The following is a 21,266-nucleotide window of genomic DNA, read 5'->3' as shown; positions in this document are numbered from 1 at the left end:
ATGTATCATGTACTGTAGTACGCCGCTAGATTAAAACTGACGAGGAAAGGTAACACATGGCCACCGAAAGCTTTTTTATTTGTGAAGCCCAGGTGGTCGTGTGATCTAGCGGAAAGGCTACAGTGCAGGCGATTTGTCACGATATCTCAGTAGCATGAGTTCAAATCCCGGCGAGGGAAGAACAAAAAATTTGCGAAAGCAAATTTACAGATCTACAATGTAACATTGTTGGGATGATGTTTAGACGAGTTATATATATATATATATATATATAACAAGTCAAAAAGGGTACAACATCACCATTAAATAACTATAAAGTGAACAAATATTAGATATTTTGGTTCTTCCCTCGCCGGGATTCGAACCCATGCTACTGTGATATCGTGACACCAAATCGCCTGCACTGCAGCCGTCCCGCTAGACCACACGACTACCTGGGCTCTCTCTCTCTCTCTCTCTCTCTCTTCTCTCTCTCTCTCTCTCTCTCTCTCTCTCTCTCTCTCTCTCTCTCTCTCTATATATATATATATATATATATATATATAATGTCTAAAAATAGCAACAATCAACATTCAATCTATTTAAGCGTGGATCAGTGTGTGAAAATAAACTGATACAGTTACTGAATTAAAATTATATAAATGTCTAAGAATATAACTTTAACACACTAATTATTACATTAAAAAGTTCTATTAGATGTTAAATAGAAATACGCAATATTTCGCTAAACAAATTAGCTTCATCAGGCGTGTGCATCTTTCAAGGTGAAATTGGATGCATGACAAAAAAATATTTTTGTAGCTTAATCGATACAAGAGTTGAGGAAAAGTGTAACATATTGATTGATGTTGCATAAAATATGTTTGTAGCTACAACTACATGAACTTGGAATAAAAGTTTAACACATTTATAGATGTTCGATTAATTGTATGAATTTCTATAAATTAATTTGTATGATTTCAAGATAATTATGTTTTTGATTTGTTTTTAAATCTTTTTTCGTCTCTCTCATTGAGTCCATCAGGTTCAAGAGTTCGTAACTGGTGCATCCAAAATCTCTCTCTTTTTTGTCTTCTTGTGTATCCCAATTTTGATTTTTCTCAATGATTTGAAATGTGACGTTTTCAAAATCATGTCCAGCTCGTCTTGCAATTGTAATTGGGCAGTTCCTTTCTTTTGTATAAAATGACCGATGGTTATTTAGTCGGATGTTAAATGGTGTTTCTGTTTCACCAACATATTGTATTTTGCAAGTTCCACACGTTAGAACATTAATGCAATTTTGCGTTTTGCAAATTGATGTTATGAATATGTTGTATTTTTTCTTTGTGACTGTGCTGACGAATTGGGTTTCGATAGTGGCGACTCTGCAGCACTTACAATTGCCCTTTCTGCATGGTGTATAACCTCCGATTGTTGATATCTCCTGTTTAGATACTTTGGATGTTACTAGAATATCTTTGAGGTTTTTGGGTCTGCGGTAAGCCATAAAGGGAGGTGATGGAAAAATTTCTGTTAAGGAAGGATCATTTTCAATAAGACGCCAGTATATATATATATATATATATATTCATATATCGTCCAATGTAACTCCGCCCGTGTCCTGATCCTAATTTACAGTCTTTAAACATTTAAAATCAGTCAGATTTTGATATTTTGTGAATATATAATAACAAATGAGTTCACAGATCAAGAATTTATTTTTTTAAGAAAATATACTGTTAACCATAAGTATATTTACACAAAAATGCCATTAACAATACAATATAGTAATTTTGCCCGCTCCACATTAAGTAAAATAACTTTATAAAATTGTCTAATAACAGGTCTTTAATTAAACTGGACATGGATATTCATGTATCACTTTTACAAAATATGGTCAGTTCGACCATTGCTAAATTTGTTTGGCTAATATATATTCGAATGTGTACATGTTTGCTTAAAGGGGCACAACAAATAGAATATAGTTTTATTCGTTTCAATCATATATAAAAGTTAAATAATGAAACAACAGACTGCTCTGAACAGCTAATTAGGTTCAAAAGTGTCAAATAAGTAGGGTTTTTGGTTGCAAAAGCATAATTGGACATCATTTGTTCGATTTTCATGTGACCTTCAATTTAACCAATTACCTTTATATTGCAATTGGTTGCACATGTATAAGTCGTGTGAAGCGTTGAAAAGGGGGGGGGATATCAACATTGAAAGTTAAACAAAGGTGAAAATATCGTTGACTGTTTCGATCCACAAAAATTAATTCCTATAACTTGTTTTTTTAACCTCTAACACGAAATAAAACAGACTAGGTTGATATCCTTTAATTTTCATATTTATGTTTATAATGGTGTATTTGACCGTCGAAAGTCTTCGATAGGTGTTTTTCTGTGATATTACTAAATAACACACAACATTAAAAAATGTGGTATAACCTTATTAACATGAGAACAAATACAGAAATACAACGACATAAATACAATACACATAAGCGTTATACATTAAGTTAAATTATGATCACTGAAGTTGAAGATATCAAAAGTAAACATAATGTTGGAGGATTTGAAAAACTAAAAATAAAGATTATGCTAAATATTTCTTTAAATTAAATCCATATAATCCAATAACAAGCATGGTTAGCTCGTACTGGACCTTACGCGTATACTCATTTGGTCCGACTGTACGAGTATAGGTATACGGTCCGGACCGTACAATATGTTACAAATACTCATATGGTCTGAAATATAACCAAAAGACAAGTTTGTTGTGTAAGCGTTATCTTTCTAATATTTCAGCATTTCAATAGTTTCTCCCCTAGCAATTTCCTTTATAGATATTGGATGTAGAATCATGCACAGGAACTTGGGGAAGGGAGCATCATTTTGTTACTTAATCTAAAAATAAACATGTACGGCATATGTGTTTTAAAAATATGACACCACTGACTAGTTAGTAACAACACTGAATATATCATGACAATCACTATGTTTTATGTTTATAAACGAAACATCATATTCTCTATGAAATATTGATTGATTGATTGTTGGTTGCATAACGTCCAGTGGCAAATTTTTCATGCATGTTCAGGACGAGAACAAGTTAACAATAAATACAATAAGTAGGTCTGGTAGGGTATAGTGGATAGGGACAGAAATGTTGCCTTGCTTGTTTGAACAATGTATTACTTATACCAAGTGTTCAAAATGGTATATATTTATTTGGGAAATTTTGAACCGATCTTGAAATTTTTTTTTGGGCCATTTTTTAATAGCTGAAAATGCTCGAAAACAGCAAAAATAAGCCTTTTTTGGCATTTTTCGATGGTTTAAATAAAAAAAACATGGCAACATTTATAATTTTTTTTATAGTTGTTCCTAGTAATACATCACATTAAGTGTAAGAATGCATTGAAATAACAATGCTGCCTATTAAGTGTATGTATAATCTAACCGTTTCAATATCTCTCATTTAGCTTCAAGTTCAAAATGGCTGATTTTGGTCATCTTTCAGAGCCAAAATACTCCAAGACCCGTTTATTATTGTAAAACAACATATCTAATTGCAAAGTATAACTATAGTATATATACACAATCAAAAAAAAATATTAAGCTCGGCAAATAATGTTGGTGTCTAGTATATGCCACAACAAAATGGGGTAGCCTGCATATTAAAATTTTCTCAAGTTTGCAGTCTAATTTGTAACATCTGACATATGATATGATATAGACTTATAAATAAGTATAACAACAAATGGAAAAGAATAAATAATATTTCATTTAATACATTAAGAAAATAATCAAACATAAATACAAATTATTCATTATAAATATATAGGTTCCCAGGAGCTGAAATAGCTTGAATTGACAAATTGTGCACCTAAAAACGGTAAAAAACGCATATTTTAAAAGCATCAATTTAAAACAAGAGGTTAAACAATTCAGAATAAGTTCAGACTGTAAAAATAAGTTTTTCTGACCACTTTTGCAATTTATTTTTATATTATATAGATAAAGCCGTCAGATATTAGCAGAAAACTATGAAAATTTGTAAATTTACACACTTCAGGGACAATAGCTCATAGATGTTACGTCCAAATTTTTCAGAAAATTTTGGGTAGTTAGATTCTGTCATTTTGATAGTTTTTACAATAAATATACATATATGTATGACACTTCTTCTAAAGTTATCAAAATAATGTTTTAAAAGAGAAAACTGTCAAAGCGACCCGAATGACCACGTCTCAAAAATTTGAAAATCTTCAATTTCAATAACACATGTGGACACAAACATAATGGTTGTCTCACATATCAAAAATCGGCTCTAAATCTTGAAGCATATAGAAAAATGTCCATATAACTGTGATTTTCAAAAATGTTCAATGTTGAAAACCATTAGTTCTGGCAAAAATTACACAGCGGAACGAAACTTAATCTTGATATGTAACTCATCATGGTTAGCTGACATATAAAAAATCAGCCCAATATCTGAAAGCATTTAGAAAAAAGGTCCAAAAAACTGTGATTTTCAAAATTTTATAAATGTCCAAAGCCCGAAATTACAGCAAATATTATATATATATACTAGTGCAAAATTTATAAAGAATTTTGAATGAAATTGGATAGCTGTTAAGATTACTGTCATGACTGTACCTATGAGGCTCTACATCACATCCTGAGAAATAACAAAATTAAAATAAGTCATATGAATCTTCAAATTTCAATAAAGTTAAATGTGTTTTTTATACTTGAACAGCAAGGTTTTACTATAAAAAAAAACAAGTGTACATTAACTTTCTTGTAAAAGAAAATCCATAACATTAAAATCTTCATAAATGATGAACTATTATTTTTTGAGACATCATCCTATGGAAGATTTTAGTGGTGTTTTAAAGATGCAAAGTTTCTGTTGCTTGTTTGGTTGGTTGACATTTTTTCTGTCAGAAGCACGATCAGTCTTCCAATCTGATGTTGACTGCTGTAAAAGTTCAGTTAGCTGTGAGTCTAGATCTGAAAACCACAAAACATATTTATATAGATCAGGCTGTTAGCTTACATATTTTTTTCATTTTCTAATTTATGGCCTTTGATGGCTGAATAGATATGCAGTATAAGTCTTGTGCATTTTTGAAGGCCATATGGCATATGAAGACCTATAGCTTTACTTGTATGTCATTTGTTCTCATTGGCATATTTCTAATGTTCATTTACGTGTATACCACTGACAGGAAATAAAGATGACAACTTTTTTTTTGCCATCCTTGGTGGCCATCTTGGAAAGGTTTGCCATCAGATAATCATCCACATATTGTGCTAATCTTTTCATAAAAGTTTAATTTAAAAAAAAACACCAGTTATCTAAGTAAAGGACAAATTTTATGGAAGATGAAGAAAAAATGCAAGTTTGAACAAAACATTCAAGCATGGTACAGCTCTGAGTTTGTAATAGGATTAAATATTTGAAAAAAAATATGGTTTCTAACACAGAATAAATATGTTACCTGTATAAAGATATAGTTTAATAGATTCAGCATAAAATCAAATTAAGTTTTCAAATTAAGTTAAATTTCGGACCCTTTGAACTTCAATGTAAATAAATTTCATAACATTGCCCAACAAGAATGTGTCCATAGTACACGGATGCCCCACTTGCACTATCATTTCTGTGTTAAGTGGACCGTGAAATTGGGGTAAAAACTCTAATTTGGCATTTAAATTAGAAAGATCATATCATAGGGCACATGTGTACAGAATGTCAAGTTGATTGAACTACCTTGACCAAAAACTTAAACCTGAAGCGGGACAAACGGACGGAAGGACGAACGAATGGACGCACAGACCAGAAAACATAATGCCCCTTTACTATCATAGGTGGGGCATAAAAACTAATTACAGTTTGGATTCAGCATATATATAAATTTATTGTTAAAATCAGTTAACATGGTTAAATGGTGGACCCTGACCTGTTTTAACCAACCTGAAAACTAGGACCAAAATCATAAATCTAAGTTAAAGTACATATTTACAAATCCATATTCAGGATATTTGATTATTTCTGTATATCAAAAAAACCCTAAATATGAAAGAGTTCAATTTTCGTTAAAATTAAACTAAGTTAAAATTTGGATCCTTTGGACCTTTAAATGTGGATAAATTCAAAAACCAGACCAAAATTAAAAATCTAAATATTTAACATTGGCATTTTTTTTATGAAAGAACCTCAAGAATTCAATTTTTGTAGAGAATATTATTTTTTAACCATTTTTGAAATCAACGTGAAACAATTTAAAATGGGGTTATTGCAACATCTTAAATTTAAATACATTGTTCAATTTAGCATATTAAAGAACCCAAATAATGTATTTATTTTAATCTGTTCTTGTCCTAATACATTTGTGTAAACATGCATGAACTATTTGCCATTGGACATAAGAAACCAACAACCAATCAATTAATCTTACAGGTGAAATATCTTCAAAAGTATCAATAAAAATCTCCCCTTTTTTATATCTAAAATGGAATGTACAATGTATGAATAGTTCATTAGTCATTGTTAGTTATTGAATGGAAAATAAAGGAGCCGCCCTACATATGTATTACTATTCGTACTACGAATTAAATTAGTAAAGTGATTTTTCAATGGGAAAACCAAGTTAACAAAGACATGTTCAATAAAACTGATGTATAACATGTATAATTATTATATAGGTGATTACATATACTTTTTATGATTACTTTATTCTACAAACAGTTAAATTAATATATAAGTTATTAATATCTTACCAGTATCTTGTTCTATACATGTATTTAGTTTGACTTGGCTATTGTCACATTCACAAAAAATCATCAGCATTGCTTGCATCTATTATAGCCCTACAAATGAAAAGTGTTTAACTATAAAATAATTCTTCAATTATGTATCACAGGAAATGTAGGGTAATGTAGCATCACTGTGCATGTATTTTTTGTTTCTTTTAAAAAGGGCTGAGGGCTCTATAAATAATCTACATACATTACATACATGTACATCAATGTACATGTAAGGTCCTAAAATAGAACTTTACAAAAGTTTGCAATGCTTTTGATTTTTTAGTCTCCATGGCCTACATTGTATAATAGATCATTAAACAAGATTATTCTCTGGATAAAATTGTCTAGTGTGTCATGTACAGTATGTTGTATGTAAAACATGTATTTCTATGAGGCTTTTCCACGAGATAAAAGCTTTTTTAGTAAACAAAGAGCTGAACATGTACTACTTCCATTAAAAACTTAAAATATAACTTAGGGTAAGGGAATAAAAACATATTGTCCTGCTTAATGTTGAACATGTTGAAATAAATTTTGATTATTATCATGCTTATCATGCTTATGGTCTATAATTGTTTTTTTAAGCAAAAAATTAATATACATGAATCAGGTATATTGTACCCTGGTTAATAGCTTAACAATTAAAATTCTGTCCTTATCTGACATGCACATAAATATTTTGACCATTCTAACCCTCCCCCTTTCTTTTTTGTAATCAAATGGTCCCAAGACTCATGCCATGAGGTACATTTGAAAAAGGGATATACTGTAAATTCAAAAAAATGTTGCTTGGATTTATTATTGCGATTTTATAATTTAAGACTGAAATGTGATTTTAACTTTTGCGATATTCAGAAATATCCTGTTTGATAAATATATAAAAAATACTCAAAATGTGAGTTTTAATTATTGCAATTATAACCCTTTCAAATTTTACGCAATACTAAAAACATTGCAATAATTTCTGAATTTACAGTATATTATCTGTTTGCACTTGGCTATAGGAAATAAATAAGATGTCCTAGAAACAGGTAAGGTGTAAAAGAATATTCACATCCTCTTTCAACCCCATCCCCCTTTTTTTTAAACTGGCTAATGTATCAAATGTTGGTCCCTTATTTCAGATTGACTATATGAGGAACTAATGAAAAATGATTGTTAAGAGTTGTACCTGTTCCTAGTGGAATAACTCATCCTGTATACAGCCTGTCACGAAGTGGTGAAGATCCTTGGTCAGCTTTGGTTTTGCTGGAAGACAGTTGGACGGGATTTTGACAGCTTGCTTGACTATAATGTCAATGAATTCCATAAAAGTCCTCTGTACTTCAAGCATATTTTAACATGTCTAAGACGAGATGATATAACAACCATAGGAAAATAAACCACTCCTCGTCTTATATAAAATAAGGAGTCCTTTTGGAAATTCTACACCATAGTTTTCAGTATTTTTCAGACTTCTGAGATGAATAGTAGTCTGTATCTGTACGAATATATTTGGTTACCAATGCTGGTTTCAATACAAAGGTAGAGAGAGTGTCTTATTCATTTATAATGCGGCAGACAGTTTTAACACTCTAAATCTCAATTTTGGTGCAAGCAGATGCAAATTATGTCTTCAATGTGGTTCCACTCGCTCACTTTATTCTACTAAAAATGATTTTGAAATGGTTTTGTTTTGCTAGTTGAAATGTAAGAACACTTTTTCAGTTGTTTTTCCAATCAATATTCATCATGTTTATTCACTAAACTATGATTATTGTCTGGTAAAATATTGTTCTTGCATTGGCAGTAATTATTCTTTTTGGAAATGCTATTTTGGTCTTTAGTGCATTCAGATATCTTAAATATTTTGTAATATGTAGATGAATAATGCTGGGATAGCCAAAATACTCCTCCTATATTATTAAAGAGGCAAACTTCGCTGTAAACTTTGTCTGCCATATCCATCACTGGGAGCTGACATGTTTGAGATTTTACCCAAGGGAGATAAGTCAATGGAAGAGCATAAAAGATGGACTCCCTGGTTTCAGACAATTTATTGATTTTTGCACTTGCAGTACAAAAACGTCTTATTTAATTTTTTTAGACAAATTTATTTTACTTTTTTGAATGATTTTATGAGCAATTTTTATTACAATTGTATTTAGAATTTAATAAAAATCAAAATCAAAATGTGCAAATTCGGGACTAAAATCAGCATTCTTTCAAGGCAAAAATTAACATGTAATAGTCATTTGCCAAGCTTAATATTTTGATCTAATATAAAACATACACCATAATTAAAACCAATGTAAGTTGCAAACATATCCGGAATGGGTCTTGCAAGTTAGAAGCAAGTAAAAATCATGTAAATTCAAGTATGAAAAATCCAGCCTTTGTGTCCGTGTTCCTGGCAATGTGCCAAATTGTATAAATTTTCATTTGTATTGACCATAACATAGTAAAATGGATGGGTTCTAGCTGACATTACTCTAAAAACTCAACTACCCCATTTAATATGCTTTTGGGTATTTCTTAAAAGGCATAAAATGTTGTATTATTCCTTGATTTCATTATGAATTTACAGAATTATGCAAATGAGGCTGTTACTTAAAATAGATACGATTCTGGGGAAAATAAGTAGCCAAATTCTTTTATTTTATGTCAAGGATTAAGATGATGTATAAAAATTTGTCAAGTTGTGATTGTCGATTTGGACGATTTTCTGATTATGCATTTTTTTCTGGCGGATTGGCTCTTAATAAAAGTAAAATTTTAATTTTGCTTTCAATGGTTATACTTTTGTGTAATCGTAGTTACTGAAAGGTCAGTGGTGTTACTATAGACATATGCAATAATTCCTATTTTCTATTATTAATGCAAGTTTTATATGTCAGTATAAAAAGTAGGCATTTTTAATTATCCAGTCTTTCACATTTTATATATAGTTCTAGGGTATAATTCATGAATATTAGCTATTTTTGTTCTTCATAGCATCCCAAAATATTTTATAGATTCTGGTACAACACAGCTTGACCTCCATATACGTGTCTCAGAATTCCAAAAGCATCAATAGAACAAATTTTATACCCAATTGAATTTAGTGGTCTCTTATGAATTAAAGTTGCAAACTTCATTGAAGATTTATGAGAGAATGAAATACAATAGGAAAAATCTGAGACACAGTTTTGGAGGTCAAACTGTGTTGTGCAAGAATCTATACAATATTTTGGGATGCTATGAATAACAAAGAAGTTAAATCCCTTTAAGTATGGACATCACACTATGGCAACTTATTACATAACAATCAATTATGTAATAATTATGTCATAATGAAATTATCACAATTTAAAAGATTAATCCTTCTTCTTTCTTTTTGTACCTCATTTATAAAATTTAAAGAAAGATGAGTGGAATTACATCAGTCTAAAGATGTCTGATTGGGGCTGAAAAATCTTTGTATTGTGCTACCTTAATAACACAATTCTTTATTAATTAAATTGTAATTTTTATATTATACATCAAGCACCATTATTAAAAACTTGATGTTAAACTATATCAATGTTTAAATGTTCAAAATTTGCGGCATTTTTACCTGCAACGTCCCTTTATAGCTTTATGCAGTCGGTAACAATGCATGCAGGGCCGTAACTACATTGAGGCAAATGAGGCAAATGCCTCATGTTTTAAATTTCAAAAAAAAAAAAAAAAAAAAGAATGTCTTCATATGATTGTCTTCATATCAAATTGTTTTCACTGAAAGTGTCTTGCAAGAAGCAAGTTCTCTTCACTCTCGATGTCGCCCCTGCATATTTTTCGTAATCCATGTTTCTATTTTACTTTTGGTTTTCAGAGTTGATGGTCTATTGCTTGTACTTCTGTGTCCCGGGTTTGTCTTTTGTTCATTTATTGTCCTACTTAATGACTACTCTGAGTGTTGATTTTCATTTGTAAACGTGTCACACTGTGTAATGTTGCATGTCCACCGATGTCCAGGCATTATACGAGAAAATATTTTAAGAATATATGATGCTACTGGACACAGAAAAAAGTGGTCGTTTCTGCATGGAGAATTGAACTTGATATCAAAGAATACGAAACTGCCTTCTTGTATATAAAACCATACCCAATCTTTCTTAGTATGGATTGTAAAATTAGGTATTTTCTGTAGGTGAGATATGCACAGAAGTGATAGATATGTATTATAAATATAGAAAATTGAATATCTTAATCAACAAAAAAAAAAATAAAAATAATTATAATTTCCAACGGTTCGATAGTATAGTAGGAAATTATTGTAATAACGGTACTAGTGAATACTATTAATACGGGTACTTCTTATGTACACGTATATACATACATGTATCACGTGATACTGATATTTAGCGGGAATATTTTCCCTTGTTGGTCACTTCTAGCCAAGCATCAGACTGGACAACAGTGAAATATGACGGACCCCGGTTTAGATAATTCCGTAAAGCAAGTAATTGTCCAAGAAGTACAAAATGCAGTATCTGCTTCACAACAAGATACCCTTAACCAAATCATAGCTTTGATAGATAACAGACTATCCACATTCCAGGGAAATATCCAGCAGTCTCAGCGAGATATCAGTCAATCCCAGATGTCCAAGATTGAAGAGACTTTGTCGGAGAACTATACTTTCCAACGGAAGGGGAACGAAAACCAGTACAAGCATGAGGTTAAAGTCCTGACGAAGTTAACGGAAGCAAAAGCACAGTTAGACGGACCAGATTTATCCGTAGATTCTATTCATCAAGCTAGAGACAAGATTGTTGAAGGTATGACAATTGTAAGAGACAGACAGAAACTCATTAAACTCGCTGATTCATCCGAATAGGGTTGGAGAATCGTGAAGGAGTACACAACTAATCCAATTGCCGACGACTCCGAAGATGAAAAGAAGATGATAAGAGCGCAAAATAGAGCTGAACGTAGAAACAAGTCAGATAAGATAAAGAAGTCAACGAAGACGGTCAGGAAAGTGCCCTATTCTATCAAAGAGAGAGATCCAACCCCTACTTGGAGAACAGGGAGATGTTTCAATTGTGGCAACAGGGGACATTGGGCAAATGATTGTCCTGAAAAGAAAGATAAGATAAGTATATTTAAAAATTTTGAATGTACTAATTTGTATAATAATATGAAAGAATGTTATATTGGTCGAGCTGAAAATTCATTCAGTTCAAATGTAAACAAAGCAGAAGATAAACATACGATAGAAATTACTCAATCGAAACCAAGTGTTATTGGTGATCACTTTTTACTAGAAGTTGATATACCTGTCTCACCTGTAGGTAAATTGAGGTCAAAATTACATGAATGGAAAACTATTACTACTAGTACACATATTATTGATGTTATTGAAAACGGGTATAAGTTACCGTTAAAAACGGAACCAGAGGTTAAACATTTGAAAAATAACAGATCATCTTTAAACAATGCAGAATTTGTTGTTGAAGAGATTTACAAACTTCTTAAAAAAAGGTGCATTTCTGAGGTTTATTCTAAACCAACTGTAGTAAATCCACTTACAGTGGCATTTAATAAAAATAAACCAAGATTAGTACTAGATTGTAGGCATTTGAATCCACATCTGTTTAAATTTAGGTACAAGTACGAGGATACTAAGATAGCAAGAGATCTCTTTCAAAAAGGAGATTATTTATTTAGTTTCGATATTCGATCTGCTTATCATCATTTGGAAATCTCAGATATACACAGAACTTTCTTAGGTTTTGCTTGGAATATTGATGGAAATACGAGATATTTCGTTTTCAATATTCTTCCTTTCGATATATCAACTGCAGGGTACATATTTACAAAAGTACTCAGAGAAGTAGTTAAGCATTTGCGATCAGAAGGCAAAAGGATAATGATGTTTCTAGACGATGGGTTGGGTAGAGATAGCAATTTTGAAAAATGCATTGAGAGCAGTCAAATAGTTAAATTTAAACTAGAAAATTTGGGGTTTTTGATAGCACATGAGAAGTGTTTTTGGTTACCAAGCCAGAGATTGAAATGGCTAGGGTATACTTGTGATACAAATATAGGTAAAATATTTGTTAATGTAGATAGAATTATGAAAACTGAGAAAAAGATTAGATTTTTAATAGACGAAACAAACGTAGGGGTGGAATTTTTTGGATCTAGATTTTTAGCTAGCATTGTAGGTCAGTTGATATCTATGCAGATAGTCATTGGTGACTTAGTTAGATTGAACACTAGATGCCTTTATGATTGTATCATGGGTAGAGCAAGTTGGGATGGACCAGTCAAAATTTGCAAAAAGGCAATCAATGAAATACATTTTTGGTCTATTTCATTGCAAAAGCTCAATGATGCTGGAGTCGACATTTGTAAAATCGATCAGCTTGATATTGTTGATATAGAAATGTTTTGTGACGCCTCAGATGTAGGCTTTGGTGGTTATTTAACCTCAGATTTGAATGCAAAACTTGTTTGTAAGGAAATGTCCGGTAACTGGACATTACGAGAAAGGAACGAAAGTTCCACAGGGCGCGAATTAGAATGCGTCAATAGGTTTGTACAAACCTTTGATAATACATTTAGTGATAAAACCGTCAAAATTTATACAGACAATCAAAACGTACCTCACATATTGAGAGTAGGAAGTAAGAAACAGAAATTACAAGATATAGCTATTGCCATGAAGCAAACCTGTGTTGATAGCAATATAAACATAATTACACAATGGGTTCCGAGAGAGAACAACACACACGCAGACAAACTCAGTCGACACACTGATCACGATGATTGGGCTATTCATTTTGATATATTTGATGAAATCAATAGCTTATGGGGTCCATATACAATAGACAGATTCGCCACACACTATAATACACAGTGTGAACGATTTAACTCTAAAATATGGTATCCCGGTACGGAAGCAGTTGACGCATTTAGTCAAAACTGGAACACAGAAACAAATTGGTTAGTTCCACCACCATCACTCATTTCCATGGTCGTACGCAAAGTAGAAAACGACAAAGCCAACAACACGCTTGTTATACCGGAATGGAAATCAGCTCCATTTTGGCCGTTGCTATTCGCATCGAACAATCTCACCAAATGTATTAAAGGTACAAAGTTTTTACCAAAAGAGCACTCAGTCGTTAAAGGTAGTGGTAAAAATGGCGTATTTGGTGAACGTATTCTTAGATTTCATATGTTAGCAATCAAACTAGAATTTTAATGTAATTAATATTATTTGCAGGTTTAAGATTGGAACAAAACGTCCAGGCTGCCATAAACAACAGTGGTATATCACAGGACAACAAACTTAGGAATTTAGCCAACAAGATGTCTAGCTTTATTGTGAAATCCAAAGCCGAAAATACCAGTAAAAAGTACTTTTATGGTTTCAAACGATGGAAAACTTTTATTAATGAACACAACATGTCAGAATTACCTGCTAACCCAGTTCATGTCGCGCTTTATTTGACATATCTTATTGACAAACATTGTTCTCCCAGTGTAATAGACTCCGCTGTATATTCTATCAAATGGACCCATGAGCTTAATGGCTTCAATGATCCTACTAACAATTCGTATGTTAAATCACTGACCGAATCTGTAAAACGTTTGAACGGTAGACCAGTAGTCAAAAAGGATCCAATTAACAATAATATTCTTATTGATTTATGTTCATTGTATGAAAGTTCAGAAGATTTATTGATAGTTCGTGATTTGACCATGATTTTGATAGGTTATTCGGGGTTTTTGCGTTACGATGAGCTTAGCTCTTTAAAATGTAAAGATATCACAGTTTTCGATGATTATTTAGAGATACACATTTCACGTAGTAAAACTGATCAATACCGACAGGGTAATAAAATTTTGATTTCAAAAGGTAGCACTTTAGCTTGTCCACTTAAAATGTACAATAGATATATTAAGTTAACTAGTCTAGATGAGAATTCTGATTTATTTGTTTTTAGACCTATATTTAAATCTAAGGGTATAGCAAAATTGATACATAAGAACAAGAAGATGAGTTACACATCAGCTAAAGAAAATATTGTAAAACGAATTAGAATTGTCGCCCCTAATCTTAATCTAGGTTTACATTCTCTTCGTTCAGGCGGTGCTACCGCTGCTGCCCAGTCTGATGTGAACGAAAGGTGCATTAAAAGACACGGGAGGTGGAAGTCCGACACAAGTAAGGACGGGTACATAGATGATACATTTGAAAAGAGAATGTCAGTTTCACAAACACTTGGGTTGTAAACTGAACTTTGCCCGCCCTTTCTTTGTGGTTCTAGTATTGCTGGGCTATCGGCTATATATAGTATTTTAGTATTTATTGATATGCCTAGAAATAGTATTTAGTAAAGTTGATACTTATAATTTCCAACGGTTCGATAGCATAGTGGGAAATTATTGTAATAACGGTACTAGTGAATACTATTAATACGGGTACTTCTTATGTACACGTATATACATACATGTATCACGTGATACTGATATTTAGCGGGAATATTTTCCCTTGTTGGTCACTTCTAGCCAAGCATCAGACTGGACAACAGTGAAATAAATTTCATTTTCAATTGAATTGTTATTCTAATTTGTATTTAGTAGGGATTTATAAAGTAATTTGATTTATTATTTATTCTTTATGGTATATGTATTCAGTTATACACAGTCCAAGTGTACCTCTCGAGACGGTCTTCCGAGCATTTGGGTTTGGACACAGGTTTCCAAAACTTTCCACTTTATTTAAAATGTAGTCTTTTGACTGCAGTTTAAATGGAGTTCGAACCGAGGTAACTCGTTTTGATTGGTTTTTCCTGAGCGGCGGGATCGTTTATGACAGAGTCCATATTTTTGAACACAATTTACTCGTTTTTCTAAAGAATTCCTTATGAAAGTTTATTTAGAGTGCATTGATACTTATGCTTCATGTATATTGTGTATATCTATTATATTTATATAAATAAAATATGGGGTCAACCAGTATTGCTGGGCTATCGGCTATATATAGTATTTTAGTATTTATTGATATGCCTAGAAATAGTATTTAGTAAAGTTGATACCTGTATCATATACCCAAGCGCCTGTGGATAAAACTAGATAGCTGACATGGTTTAAATTAAAGTAAGACCACCAATTTCCCGGTATCAAATAATTTGTTGAAAAAAAAACATCAATGTATTGCCATATGACCTTTTACATTCAAGGGTTAAATTTTCATTAAGTCGTGTTCAGACCCTTTAACAGAAAATAAAGGAATATGAAGTACACGTGCACGGGAGCTAATCGCACACAATGTCAATGTATAGAAAAAAATAAAAATGATCAATGGTCAAAGTTTTTATTCCTGTTCTTCATCTTGATAGTCTTCAATAATGAAAGAATCATAAATACCGTAAAACAAGGTCAATATGGTCCCTAGTGTCGACTTGAGCAGTACTAGTATTTAACGTATATTACTGCACTAATGACTGCCACTATATTTAAATTTAGTCATAAAAAATCTCAAGTCAGAACAATACAAGACAAGAACAGACAGACAGATCCGGTATTAATGATTATGAGAATTACGATTTTTGCTTTATCCTACATATCGGTCTTTTAATGTTTTGAATTTCCCTAAAACTTTAAAGTCTTAAATAACAATGAATCTATGTTTTTGCTTTGAGACCAGAATATTGTCGAAAAAATAACTAAAAATGATTTGCGTTTCTATGTAAGAAAGAGTCCGGGAAATGCTCAGAATACACGATTTTGCGTTATTTTTCTCAGACCTTATGGGGGCCTTAAGCGGCCCCCAGACCCCTCGCCAAAATTTTTTCGCCTCGCTGCGATCGGCGAATATATTGTGCCTCAGTATTAAAAGGAGCTAGTTACGGCCCTGGCATGGTTATTTTGTGCTCTTTTCTGGGTTTTTTTGTTACGTGTTTGATTTTATTTTGATGTTAGTCACCACTTTGGTGTTGAAATGAATTTCAATTATTGATCAATTTTATGAATTTACTATTTGCAAAGTAAGAAGTATTCTACTAGCCTTGGATAAGAAAATCCTAAGTATTTATACAATTTCAAAAAGTGGTGCCAAGGCAAGGGTAATCTTGATGATGTATTGAATTATAAGCCTGGTATCTTTAACTATTAACATGTCAAAAATCCTACTGTACATGTTGTATTGTTTATTTGTATATTTCTCTGTCCTGAATGTTCTTGCATTTATTTATACTGTAGTCCTGTTATGTAATGTTGTCATTTTAGTGTTATATCTAACGTTGACAACAAAAGTGCGAGGTTTGACTTTCTGCAAACCTGGTTCAACTCATCTTGTTTTCTAAAAATGTCCTGTACCAAGTAAAACAAATGGCAGTTGTCATCTTATAGTTCGTTTCTGTGTGTGTTGCATTGTCATTTTGGTTTTAAGTTGCACCTAAGTGTTATTAATGTTTCGGTGTTTTTCCCTTTTAGATGATGTGTTTATCTCAGGTTTAGTTTATAACCAGGATTTTTATTCTCTCAATCGATATACTCAGTAGTGTACTACTGTTGCCTTTATTTATAACACCTAAGAAAAATCTGGATTCAAAATAATTTTGAAACAGAATATTAATCAATGTATTCGAGTTCTAAAGGATAAATAAGGTCCCAAAATGTATTAAAACGTTGTAGTGAAATACAGGCGTTTTTTTTTATTTTTCTATAAACGCTCTCGCATGAGGTCTGCCTCAAATTTTATGCAAATGTCGCACAAGTACAACCAGGTTTAATCTATCATTTCCTACATAAAAAAAATCAAAGTACTAAGTCCGGAATATGACAGTTTGTATCCTTTTGTTTCATATATTTGGTGAGTTAGAGCTTTTGATTTTGTCATTTGCTTAGGGAATTTACCTCAAAGTTCGGTATTTTTGTTATTGTTTTTTAAAGGAACCCTAGACCGAGTTAATATGACGCGGAGCACAGTATGAATCTATAGGGATTTATATTATATTTCTTGTCGGAAACACGTGTTGAATATATTGTCAATATAAGAAATCAACTATCTTGTAAATGTCAATTGTTAAAGAACTATTTGAGTGTTTGCTTGTCGACTTTAGCAAGTTTAAATTTATATCACTTCCTAAAAGTAGATATTTGTATCTACATATGTACGTTGTTCATTTTCTTTTATGAAACATATTATGAACAATGCTCTAAATTTGTACATACAATTTGAATAGGAAAAATTATAGTGAAAAGAGTAGAGATGTCCAATATTGTAACTGATGTATATTAAAAAGAGGTATGCAACTTCAATTTTATGTTCACTAACATATATTCGGAATTGTTCAGATCTACACGAATTGACATCTGATTTGTAACGTTGCAAGAGTTGACTGTAACATAGAAAGTTTGAAGCCTAGATTTTTTGTGTCCTGTTCCGCTCACAATACAGTCGGTAACATCATATATATATACTACAACGCAATTTGTTTTACAAGCACACGTATAAAAATTGCGGTTGTTATCCAACGCAATCATAGGTTTGAACGTAGTTTTCAATTAAGACTTGTTATAGATAGGTGAATTAAGGTAACTTACTTTTACAAGACAAAACATGTAGAGTATGAAGTAAGCAATTTATATGAAATGCCTTGACATCGGTACAAACCTTTAACGTAGTCTGACGTTTCACTGAAAAGAACATGAAGAGCTGATTGTCCTTTTTCGTTTGTAACACTAGCAAAGGCTCCTTTTTCCATGAGAACAGAAACGGTCGCCACATCTCCAGATTGTACAGCAGATAACAGAGGGATATGACGTTTGTTATGACGGTTTGGATCAGCACCATTTTGAATTAAAACTTCCACTACTCTTGACTGCAGCTTCCGCATATCTTTATTGGATGAGTAATAAGGTTTACAAAGACTTGTTGCTAGGTAAAGAGGTGTTTTACTAGATATTTCCAGCTCAACTGATGCATTTCCATTTTCCACAAGCTTTGATACAACCTCAACTATATTTGGCTTTGCTGGAAGAAATAAAATCTATGTGAAACAAGAATAGTTTTATGTAGACATATGAGAATTTGACTTCCATTTAAAGTCTTGCTTGCAATATATATCTATAATACTAAAATTACGAGGTCCAATTTGTTAGCCGTCATCACGTAAAAACGACGAATCACAGAACTCAACTTTATATATAACTAATATAGTACAAAGGTGTAGATTAAAAATTACACCACTCCAGGCTTTTGTTTTCCACGTAATTAATATTGCCAATAATTAAGAAGTTCCAGGTCGAGTCCGCTACCGATACCAATAGTATATTCACCTGTTACCTATTACCTTATCTGTACGTTCCGCATCTGACAGGCGCACCACCAAACGTTGTATTCAGGACTAATATGCTATATACACGGGTCATAACCACAGGGTTAATTTGACACTACTAAATTGTAAAATTGTTACCTATTGTAGTATTTTAATCAGTAAGACTTTCTAAGAGTCTTCTAAGATAACAATACGAATACTAAAAATCTGGACTAAAAATAAGGCGTATAGGTACAGGTTTCAATTTGTTAGTGGGCATGACGTAAAACAGCAAAGCAAAAAATTCAACTTTATTTATAACTTATATAGGACAATGCTGTTGATTAAAAAATACTCCATTCCAGGACCTTTTGTTTTCCAAATAATTAATATTACCAATAACTGATAAGTTCCAGTTCAACGGGTTCAAACAGAAAGACTTGAAAGCAGAGAAAAACTGTGTATCTTTTAATCGACATGACTTTATCAGATGACAATACTAATACTAAAATAAGGCTTCCGCATAGTTATATACTTTAATTCAGTCACGGACCCGTGATATCACGGGTGTGTTCTAGTATATATATATATATGTATATATACATACAGCAAATATTTAAAAATATATAAAAATATCGGAGTAATTTATAGCTGATTGTTCCTTTTCACAATGATGTAAGTAAACGCGTTCGACAGTGGTGCTAGGAGAAGATACAACTCTTGAATCCACCAACCCATGGCCAACGCGTTGCAATTTAATTGACTAAATCGAAAAAAACATCTCTGTAATATTGACAAATGAACGTTGCCAGAAACTTCATCAAAATATTTCAGCCATAAAACTAGTACTTTTGGAAGTTTGAAAATGTTAACGATGCACAATAAAATTCAGGTTGCTCAAAATGTACCATGAGCTAAACAAAACATTGATCTGCATCCGATTTTTTGTGCAGGCATAAAAACCCGATGAAGTAAGTTTGTTTCGTTTTCATTGCATTGTAAATTCTTCAACTATTACATACTATACACTAGTGTGACGTTCATTTTCACTAAACTAGTATACATTGTTGTTTAGGGGCCAGCTAAGGCCCGCCTCTGTGTTGTCTCTGTGTCACATTTCTCATTCATTCCCTTTCTCTATTTTAAACAGTGTCTTTGGCAGTCTATTTTTTGTGTTATTGATTTAATCTGTGTACAGATCAATCCAATCTTCAGAAGGGTTTATATTATGGGTTCCTATGCATAATTATATAAATGATTGGAAAAGTGTTTTTTGAAACTTACGATTTTCTAAGCATGAGTGAAGAGCTGTGCGACCCTGCTGATTTTGCCTGCTAGCATTAGCTCCAGATGAAAGAAGGACTGTTATAGTCTTTATCAGACCACTCTCTGCAGCAAAATGCAAAGGTGAATTTCCATCACTAGCTAAAACCTCAGTTGTAGTATTTTTCATAAAAAAATTTGCTATGTCGGCAATTTGGTCCTCTGTTTTCTCATTTCTGTCTGTTTGTCTTTTACACTTTTCAAGTAATACTAGCAACGGTGAATTACCATTCTTATTTATTTTGTTCAGAGATCCAACTTCTTTTAAGTAGTATTCTAGAAACTGTATTGCTCCTTCGAATGCTTAAAAACATAATAATCTTGTTATTGAATGCAGAAAAAGGAAAGTTTTATAAAACGTCCCATGCAAAAGCATTTGGCAGTGTTTCATTTCAGAAAGGTATTTTGTAGTTCAACCTGTATATATGCTATAAGTGTATCGGAAATATATCCTATATGCATGGTTCAACTTATACAGTATGTTGAAAGTCGTACATTTACCTACGATTGCTTACAATTTGAAGTTAAATGCTGAGATGTCTCATTGGCAACTCCTGATCCAAGGCAATATCTTGATATGTCTATATTAAGAAAAATCTCAACCAATGACTTAAGCATCAAAAGCCCTTACATGAATAATTGTCAAACAATTCAAACGACATAAGCTAACAGCCTAAACGGTTTTCAAAATAGTAAGCGACAAACAAAGAAGAAAGGATAAGAGGAACGTGATTATAACAGTGCACATACAACACATTAATCTTTATTCCAATGCTAATGAATATATTCTGATTGATATTTTAGTCCTGAAAATATAGTTAATTCTCAGTTGTAATTAACATTGAAATAGATTGTAGTAGCT

The 21,266-nt window shown here is 32.0% G+C and overlaps 2 protein-coding genes across 2 annotated transcripts in view; one reads left to right on the top strand and one right to left on the bottom strand.

The window, feature by feature from the left end:
* LOC139530002 (receptor-type tyrosine-protein phosphatase alpha-like) overlaps window positions 1-21,266 on the top strand; it is a 517,312-nt gene that overhangs the window by 96,848 nt on the left and 399,198 nt on the right. The window lies entirely within an intron of this gene.
* The window catches only part of LOC139482504 (uncharacterized), an 84,423-nt gene that overhangs the window by 15,995 nt on the left and 47,162 nt on the right, over window positions 1-21,266 (bottom strand). Inside the window, exons 17-18 of the mRNA XM_071266419.1 lie at window positions 20,366-20,707; window positions 18,439-18,798 (exon numbers count right to left, since the gene is read on the bottom strand). Coding sequence (XP_071122520.1) covers window positions 18,439-18,798; window positions 20,366-20,707 — 702 coding nt within the window. The remainder of the gene's footprint in view (window positions 1-18,438; window positions 18,799-20,365; window positions 20,708-21,266) is intronic.

This window comes from Mytilus edulis, chromosome 7 (assembly GCF_963676685.1).
Source record: "Mytilus edulis chromosome 7, xbMytEdul2.2, whole genome shotgun sequence".
Lineage (NCBI taxonomy): Eukaryota > Metazoa > Mollusca > Bivalvia > Mytilida > Mytilidae > Mytilus > Mytilus edulis.
Note: the sequence above shows the minus strand (reverse complement) of the source record. Positions and strands in the feature narration are given on the sequence as shown.